Source organism: Octodon degus, unplaced genomic scaffold (genome assembly GCF_000260255.1).
Source record: "Octodon degus isolate 3935 unplaced genomic scaffold, OctDeg1.0 scaffold00202, whole genome shotgun sequence".
NCBI classification, from domain to species: Eukaryota; Metazoa; Chordata; class Mammalia; order Rodentia; family Octodontidae; genus Octodon; species Octodon degus.
In genome coordinates, this window is record NW_004524778.1 from 1,356,635 (window position 1) to 1,366,728 (window position 10,094).

General features: G+C 34.0%; 1 protein-coding gene across 1 annotated transcript in view; it reads left to right on the top strand.

Moving 5' to 3' along the window:
• Ncam2 (neural cell adhesion molecule 2) overlaps positions 1 to 10,094 on the top strand; it is a 559,908-nt gene that overhangs the window by 451,384 nt on the left and 98,430 nt on the right. The window contains exon 11 of the mRNA XM_023704723.1: positions 245 to 341. Coding sequence (XP_023560491.1) covers positions 245 to 341 — 97 coding nt within the window. The remainder of the gene's footprint in view (positions 1 to 244; positions 342 to 10,094) is intronic.

A 10,094-nucleotide genomic window follows, 5' to 3' on the forward strand; every position in this document is an offset into this window, starting at 1 on the left:
ATTCATTTATTGAGGTAACAGGTAATTTATGGTTCTTCGGATCCCAAGGACAGTACAGTTTTGTGAATTACAACTTTAAATGATTATTTACTAATGTCTACCTGATGAAGTTCTGTGGAATTATGCCAAGAAGTACAAGATAATAATTAAATTTATGTCCAAATAGTAACCATAATAGCATCTTTTCAAACCTTTTTTGATGTTTTGGCATTGTAACATTGTAACGTTTTTGTAATTACATTAGATTGCCCCTACATCAGACAATGATTTTGGACGATATAACTGTACAGCTACTAACCGCATAGGAACAAGATTTCAAGAATATATTCTTGCCTTAGCTGGTAAGTATTTTTTTCTGAGATGTCATAAAATGTTATTGTGAATGAATCGAATTTTAAATTCATAATATATTATTATCTAATTTTCAATTTATAAATATTTATTATGTTTTCATAAGTCACAGATCCAGCATTTAAAATTCTTGAATACTTATATTTGTCATATACCTTGAATTTAATCTATTTACTTATCAAGATTGATTTTTAGGGCCTGGGGAGATAGCTCAGTAGAATAAGTGCTTGCCTGGCTAGCGCAGGGTCCTGAGTTCAATCCCTGGTACAGAAAAATAAATAAATAAATAAATAAATAAATAAATAAATAAATAATTTTAATTATGAATTTAATGTTCCCAAATACACAGGAGATACTTTGTAAGTAGGTAAAATGTTTTAAGAAATTGAGTCATACTTTTTTAAAGTAAGAATGGATTCCAAATAAAGTTTGAAAAGTAAAACATTCAGAGAAAATGAACTACAGTTAATTGATTCTAAACTTTTGGATTTTAAAGAAAAATAGGAGTCTGATTTTTTAAATAAATGAAATGGTAAGGTTATGCAAGTTATTCAAAGGTTTCTTTTTATGTGAACTAATATTCCTATCGTTTTTCTTTTGTAATGTATTTGGTACAGGGTCTCACTGCGCAGCTTGGACTCGTAGTGATCCTCCTGTTTCCAGCTTCCCATCCTCTCCAGCGCTGGGATTACGGGTATGTGCCACCATACCCATCTCGGTGGCTGGCTCAGTGCACCCAGGGATGGGGCTGGCATGGCATGTGGTGCCAGAGATAGAACCCAGTTCCTTGCACTTGCCTAAGCAGGGGCTTTGTCTGCTAAGCTATTTCATCAGCCCATGTTTAAATTTTAATAGAAAATATTCTTAGGACAAATTGAAAATAACTTTACATCATATTTCAATAAATTTTTCAAATGTAACTAGTTTTATATATTTTTTGAAAATACTGATTTATTGTTTTGTTAATATAATCTCTTATTTGAAAAGGCAACAGGAAATGTTTTAATATTTTAAAACTTACACTAATTCCATAATACACAAATTTGTATATAACTTCAAATACCAGCTATTATTTAAATTTTCCTTGATTGGGGAACAAGGGAGAAATGACTGTGTGGAAGGACTGAAAGGCAGAGTTAGAGAGGAAAATATTAGAAAGAGATGAAGAGTAAAACAATGGATCAAGATATGAAAGAAAGAAGAAAAAACAAACTTTTTTATCATAAAGGCATTCAAAGATTATTTTCAATAAAAATCATGAGAAATGCAATATCTGCCTTTAGGAGCATAAGGAAGACATTGCACAGGTCCACTAATTCCAGAAAAATTGATAAGTTGTTATAAGTTGTATCAAAATTAACTGGTATGAATTGGATTTCACCTGTCATTACTCATTAATTCAGAATATTAAAATAGGTGAACTTACTTATGATTAGTATAAACTTCTGACATCTATATGTATGACTGTAAATATAAATGCATTCATTTCAGTACCATGTTCTACACTGACTTTACTTACAGAAAATGGATTTTTATACAGTAAGGACAACATGAAAAGTGACCAGAAGTTTTTTAGGTTATAAAAACTTGTAATGCTGGAGAAACATGACAGTAGATCATTATCTTGGTGAGACTAAAACAATACACTGCAATCATACCCACAGAAAATAATTAATGTTTGTAATCTTTAATATGCATCAATAATTGCCTTAATATTTCTCATTAGAAAATATATCTTATTATTCTCTTTCAAATTAATAGGTGAGATGTTTTCCTCTAACCGTAACAAAATTTTGACATTTTCATTTTATAAAAAACTTGGGAAGTTGTGAGAAATACTCTTTTAAGTGAAACAATTTTCCTTTCAGTCCATGTTTGTAAAAAGCTAAGCTGAAAACATGTTTCAATAAAAGGTAGATTCAATTATATTTATGAATATATAAAACTTAATTAACCATGAACCTCTTTTTTTTCTCTTTGTATTGGGGACTGAACTCTGGACTTGTTCTTGCCAGGCAGATACTTAAGGCCTGAGCTATCTCCCGGGCTCAGCTGTGAACCATTTTGAAAAGCACTTTTAAGCATCAGCATTCAAGGGCTGGTCGTATAGCTCAGCAGACTAAGTGCTTGCTTAGGTAAACACAGGGACCAGGGTTCAATCCCTGGCTCCAGATTCCAGGGCATGCTGAGTCGGCGATGGAGTCTGAGCATGGTGGTGTGTGACTGTAATCCCAGCAATTGGGAGGAAAAAATCAGGAGGAGCACTATGTGTGTTGGCTCTATAGTGAGACCCTGCACAAAAAAAAAAAAAAGAAAGAAAATCTAAACATCAACATTTGTACTTGTAATTGATTGATGTAATTCTTATCTTATAATAATAAGGGGTAAAATGTTTAATCTTTTATGCAGAATTTACATGTTAAAAATATAAGAGAACTATAATAAAAAAAAATTCAAGTACTTGCAAGTGTACATAAAAAGCACAGTTCGATGATTTATTGGCCTACTTTTTGGACCACTTGACTTACTAACAAATTATCACCTTACATATACTGCTTTACCCTCTAAGACAGCACATTCACTCTAAGTGGCATTAAATAGACAAAACTTAGTAAAAAAGAATATGTTATGTATCTAGTGAGTAGTGTAGGAAAGATGTAGCTCTCTAATCTTTGTTTCAAAGTCTTTTTTTTAGTCTCCCTTCCTTTCTTCTTCCATTCTATTTTCAATCTTTTTGTTTATTTATTTATTTTTTTGTATTTTAGGGAAGGGTCTACAGGATGTTCAGGGTCTCACTAGTAGATCAGATTCATAGTGATTCTCCTGTATACAGCCTCCCAAGTGCTGGGAGTACAGACGTATGCCACAATGTGCAGTCTCAGTCACCATCTCAGTGCACCCTGGGGGTGGGCCTGGCATAGCAGGCCCAGGGATTGAATTCCTGGCCCCTGTGCCTGCTTGCAGGTGTTTTAATCAGCTGAGATATTTGGCTAGCTCTCCATTTTCAATCTTGATTACTTAAACATTACCTCTGAAGAAGGTAAGAGTTTATGAGAAGGAAAGATAGATCTCAATAGCAACCTAGTTTGCACTTTTAGAGCCTCAGCAGAGAATAGACTGAAGGAAGACACAAGGTATTCACCGTGGAGTGTGAAAGCAGGCACAGTAAACAAAGGTGTTTGTGTGCTGCAGCAGAAACAGCAGCCAGGGAAGACTGGTAGAATATGGTCAGTGCTGAAAGAGATCTCTAGAAGTTGGATATTTTGTGGCAGTGTGGCAGTGATGGATAATTGATTTTTCTTCCAAAGGGACTCATAAAATTAGTACAAATAAATAGTGTGAAAAGAGATATGTAATTATATCAAGCACAGGAGACAAAAGTTACAAATAGGAGAAGAACATAAACTAAAATGCTGTTATTCTAGTTGTTATTGAAGGTTAAAGTGTGAATGCTGGTTTTGTGGATAAGTGCAAAAAATAGAAATAATTAAAGAAATGTGTGTGTGTGTGTGTGTGTGTGTGTGTGTGTATTTTTGTGTTTGCTCTACTATTTCCATAGGAGATAATTTTATGTAGAAATACCATTAAAATAAATTTTGGACTAGCTTTATCCACTGAAAAAAATTGTGAATCTAAAGCAGCCTTAGAAACCAAATCTTTGTTCCTAAATATCATTTCTAATTGGCACATCTGATGTGCAATACATTGTTAGTTCACTTTTATTTTGCTAATGTTTTGTGTATTTAACTTGATCTATAATATTGTTCATTTTTCTGCATTGTGGAGCATTGTGTAACACAAGTTATTAATTAATACATAATAAATACTTCAGTAATCATTTCGCTGTAAGAGCAATTAACATCTACTCTATTTTTTTTTTATTTTCTTTGCAAGCTCATGCTTGGCAACACTCTCCCTAGCTCTCTTTTCTTTTATCAAAAATCAATTACATGGGCCAATGAGATAGCGCAGCAATCTAAGCCCCTGCCTGGCAGTGCAAGGACCTGGCTTCCATCCCAGGTACTGCATGCTTTGTTGGCCCCACACTGAGCCAGTCACTGTAGCTGGGCATGGTGGTGCATACTGTAATTGCAGCTCTGGGGAGGCTGAAACAGGAAGACTGCTATGAGTCCAAGCTGCAGAGTGAGACCCCGTACCAAGTACATAAGTTAAAAAAAAATAAGTGTATAATTTCCAACTGCAGAAGCTTTGTTGTGCTGTAGATCTCCTGTAATTTATTCCTCCTCTTTAATTATAAGCATATTTCTTTGACTAACAGTTTTTCCCTCTCTTTTCTAACAAGCCAAACTTGTAGAAATTGTCATTATGTTCTCTACGTCTATGGCATTAATTACTTTATCTTGCATATATGAGTGAAATTATGCACTATCTTTCTGTTCCTGACACTTATCACTCAACATGGAATCTTCTATTTTTGTCCACATTGCCACAAATGGGAGCTTTTTCTTCTTTCCTCTGGCACTATAGTATTATAACATGTACACGTACCAACTTTTTATTTTATCTATCTTCTGAAAAATCATTTGGCTTTGGCTTTCATGAATAGTGCAGAAATAAATGTAGAGTTTCAAACATCTCTTCCACATATTCAGTTCATCTTTGGGTAAAGAATTCTGGGGGTGCTGGATCATATGTTAGTTCTATTTTTTAAACTTCTTGAGAAATTTCATACCGCCTTTCACAATGGCTACACTAGCTTACATTCCCACCGACATTATAAGTGGGTTCACTTTTCTCCACATCCTGGATGAGACTTATCTTTTTTATTTGTATGAATAAGCATTTTAGGTCTGGCCAAATAGCTCAACAGATTGAAGCACCTGCAAGCATTCGCAGGGGCCGGGAATTCAATCCTAGGGCCTGCTGTACTGGCCCTCCCCCACCACGAGCTGAGACAGCAAATGAGACTGGGTGCGGCAGCATGCACCTGTAATCCTAGCTCTTGGGAAGCTGTAAACAGGAGAATCACGAAGAGTCTGATCAAGTAGTGAGAACCTGAACACTCTGTAGACCTTTCCCTAAAAACTACAGAAAAAATAAGCATTTTAGCTATGGTATGGTTACGATTCATTATGACTCTGAGTTTCTCTCCTCTTATAGTTAGTGATGAGCATATCTAATTGGGTGTTTCATACCTTTTATAGTTGCATATTTTGTCTATCGAATTATTTCAATTGTCATATGTTTTGCATATTAATCTCTATAAGTATGAAATTTGGAAGTATTTTTCTTGCCTTCTTTAGGTTGTCTCTTCACTCTGCAGTTTCCTTTGAAGCAAGGAAGGCTTTTAGTTTGATGTATTTCTATTTATTTATTTTACTCATGATTATTCTTCTTTTGCAGTGTTATACAAAAAATTATTCTCCAGAACAAGGTCCCAAAACATTTTCTTATTTTTTGTGGCAGTTTTATAACATATATTTTACAGTTACCATTTTAAGAAAATCTTTAATTTATTTACTTACTTTTTGGTACAGGGTCTTACTACACAATTCTGACTCATAGTGATCTGCCTGTATCAGCTTCCTCAGTACTGGGATTACAGGATTGCAACATGACACCTGGTTTTGGAGCCGGCATGGTGCACCTGAGATTCTGGGGTTGGCACAGCATGAGGTACGAGGGATCAAACAAGATCCTTGTACTCTCCAGTCAGGCACATAGATCACCAAGCTATCTTTCCAGCCAGTTAACGTTTTAACAGATTTTTACTTGGGTTTCATGTATGGTTAAAGATAATGCTCTCACTTCATTCCTCTTCTGTTGTATTTATTTTTGTTCTGTTCTATTGGTCTGCATTTTGGTTTTCAAGTTTTTTGTGTTGTTTTAGTTATTACAACTTTATATCATAAGTTAGGTGGCGACTCGCCTGCTTGGTTGGTAAGATGACCGCTGAGCAATAATATGGACATTTATTTATATCTTTGCAAAGTTTGTAACATGTGACACAAGGTTGGCTAGTGACTATAGCTGACAATAACCAGTTAGGATGCCTGACTCAAGCCTGATGTGGCTTATCTGTTTTAGGCACTGAGACCTAGTACCACTTACACACATTTGACCAATTTTCTTCCTACATGGCTCCCCACATATCCCCCCTATTTTTTTTTGTTGCCCCAGAGATGGGTATTGCATTACAGTTAGAGAAACTATATTTGGAGAACTCTTTAGATGACCTTTTCATGTTAGAAATCATTCCAAAGATTTTAGGTTCTTGAATTCAGCAAGGTAACCATATACAGCCCAATAGTATTTAATAGTAATGAGTTATCAGCACAGCTCATAATTGTCAGAAGTCATGACTTGAACATTTTACAGTTTAGCAAATTATTATTGCATTATTTTTCACATCTTGTGGTTATACTTTTCTGCTGTATGATTAAGACCAAGTTTAAAAAGAACTTTGTGTAAATACAAATTTAACTTTTTCTGACAAGGTCAGTTAAATCACCACAGAAATTACCTTGTAATCATGTATAGCAATTCTTAGATCTTCTGTCAGGGTCAGTCTCTGAATGAGTCATGGCCATTGTTTGACCAATTTGCTTTCTGTGAAAGCCTCAGAGATTTTTTTTTTCTCTCTAGATGACTCTCCTTAGGCACACTATGCATTGACAATCACTTTCCTCTTGCTGGGCCATTGAGATAGCGCAGTATCTCAATGGCAGTATTATCTCTTTGATCAGAAAATCGGGACTCAACTGATTTACAGGAAATCACAGCAGAGGTTTTCATATGTCCTGAATCATCACTAACCTTGTAGGGCTAGGTCCAACATATTGGCTATCATTTTAGCCCATCTATCTCTCTATTTTTTGATCTCAAAACTTTAAATGTCCAGAATAAAAGCTTAATGACATTATTCTGTAACAGAGGCAGGAAGCTTAATATTACTATCCATCTGAATATCAAACACCTTTAACATAAAATGGAACTGCTATTTTCCAACAACCATGGATAATCTAATGTCTAAATTCCTATAGAATTTGAAGATGACAATTACATATCTTTACACAGAAATTTAGAAACCAAAACCATTTACAACACTGTAGTAAGACATCTTTATGACATTTTGTGACATATTTAAATTTTCATTTTGACCTAACATAACAGTTAACCAATCATCACTATCTAATACATAAGAAATTTTTACCTAATTGGTTGTTCTTAAATGTGACATGCATCAGAAGATTTTTATTAAATGCAGAGTTTTGAATCTGAAAGTCATATCACAATAAGCAGTCTTTCTTTTCTATTTTGGATGATTCTATACTTGGAATCATGAATACACTCAAACGACCATGAGATTAACAATAGTGAATTATCATCCACATGCGGAACCTTTTTTTTTTTTCTTTCTTTTTTATTTTAGTACAGGGTCTACAGTGTCACACTAGACAGATTGGACTCATAGTGATCTTCCTGTTTTCATTCTCCCAAATGATAGGATTACAGGTTCATGCCACCACACCCAGTCTTACATGTGAAAACTTTTGTTTCTTAATTTAGTTTTCTACCAGCATAATTTTTAAGAGAAAAGCTTATTGTATTTTTTTCTGAAAAATTTTATCTTTTGGCCAATCACCAATTTACTAAATGTGTCTCCGAAGAGCCTATTGAAATTACTGGGAGCTCCTCATTAATGAACAAAAAGGTTGACTACACCTTTTATTCATAAATTGGACTACTCTCTAGTAATTTCTCCCCACTCTAAGGAATTTTTGCTTAATAAGTTTAAACTTTTTGATAAACAGTATACAAACCGATTTTCATATCCCTTAGACCAGCTAGTAACTTAGGAGAAAGCATAAGATTTAAGTTTATATCCCAAACTGTATTGTGAACCAATGATCAAAAAAGAAAAAAAGATGAACAGCTGTTCACAGAATAACATACACATAAACAAATACACAGAACACACAAACAAACATCTTCACAAAGTCATGAGTGCACTCAACTATATATTCCTGGCCAGACTAATGTATAGTAACTCTATCACAATTTTTAGAAATTTATGATTATAAGTGGACTCATCAGATTTTGTTATTTGACAATAAGCAGAGATCACTTATCAGAAAATGTTTGAGGGAAAAATTATTATGTATATTTTGTATTGTTTTGTCTTAATACTAGTAAAATTTAGCTCAGGTATTTTTATGTTTTATCACATATTTAGACCTTATATTTCCATTTGGTAAACAAAAGTAAGTACAGAGATCAAGCATGCCACAACCACTTCAACAAGTATATAATTCTGCTATTCTTGAGACTCTATGTCCCATTTTTGACTCAGTGTCACCTTTTTCTTTTTGGCTTCTCGCACACCTATTTTTCCTGTTAACACTGGCTTTCCCTCTGACCCTAGTGAGTCTGTTCCCCAAGTTCTACACCTAATGTGCCAGTACCAGTGCAAGACTGTGCTGAATCCTGCTGCCTCTGACCAACACAATTCCCTCCCTTATGCGCATGCATTGGAAGTGTCCCTGCTGCCCACACTTATACTGGGTGTCCTGGTCAGGCCCCAAATGTATGGATTCATGGTGACTCATCTACCTGGATGGTGAGATGACCCCCTGAGCAACAATATTGATATTTATGTATACCTTCGCAAAGTTAGTAATATGTGAAACAAGGTTAGCTAGTGACTAGTAGCTGACATTAATGAGTCAAAATGCTTATCTCAGGACTGAGGTAGCTTGTCTGTTTTAGACACTGAGGCTTAGTCCTGCCTATATACATTTGACCAATTTTCTAGGTTCCACGGATCCCAACATATAAAAATCTATTAGAACTAATAAATGAATTGAGTAAAGTTTCAAGACAAAATCAATGTCTAAAAACGTGCACAAATACAAATAATAGTAACAAACTCTCTTGAAAAAAGAAGTAAAGGAAAAAATTTCATTTGCAATAGCTATAAAAATAAAACACTTCATAGTCAATTAACTTAGGACATAAAATATTCCTGTAACTAAAAATCATAAAACATTAATAAAATATTGCAGAACATGCAAGCAAATTGATATATATCCTCTCCTCACAGATTAGAAGAATAATACTTTTAAATATGCTCATATTATTCAAAGTGATATACACATTCAATGTAATCCTTATCAAAATAAAAAAATGACCTCTTGCACAAATCCTGTTGTTCTTATACAACCACATAGAACTCCAAGGTATTAAAGTAATCTACCACAAAATAAAAGTGTCATTTAAAAATGTACTAACCAAAATGCCCTTAGAATCTATTTTATATTAATAAGCTTTTTTCCCCCACACTAATTCATTCAGAGACATACTTAAGGATAATCTTCATAATCATTCATCTCCATTTGTGTTATTTTTGTTAGAGAAACATATTTGAAGCTCCTTTCTGAATATTTCTCTTCATCAATACATCTATTTAAGGGTTGGGGAGATAGCTCAGTAGAATAAGTGCATGCCTGGCAAGCTTAAGGTCCTGAGTTCAATCCCTGTACTGCAAAAAGAACGAACAAACATATATTTGATTACTATTTACTACATTTCTTTTAATAGCTTCAATGAATTTATTAGTTCCTCTCATTAGTTGAGTTTTTTTTTTTATTTCATTTGAATTAAGTCAGAGAACAACTCATTCATTATTTTTCTACATACTATGAAATAAATGTATCAGTAATGCAGATGTTTTTTCACATTCATACCTTGATTAAACTCTGCCACCAGACATATGTGTGCAA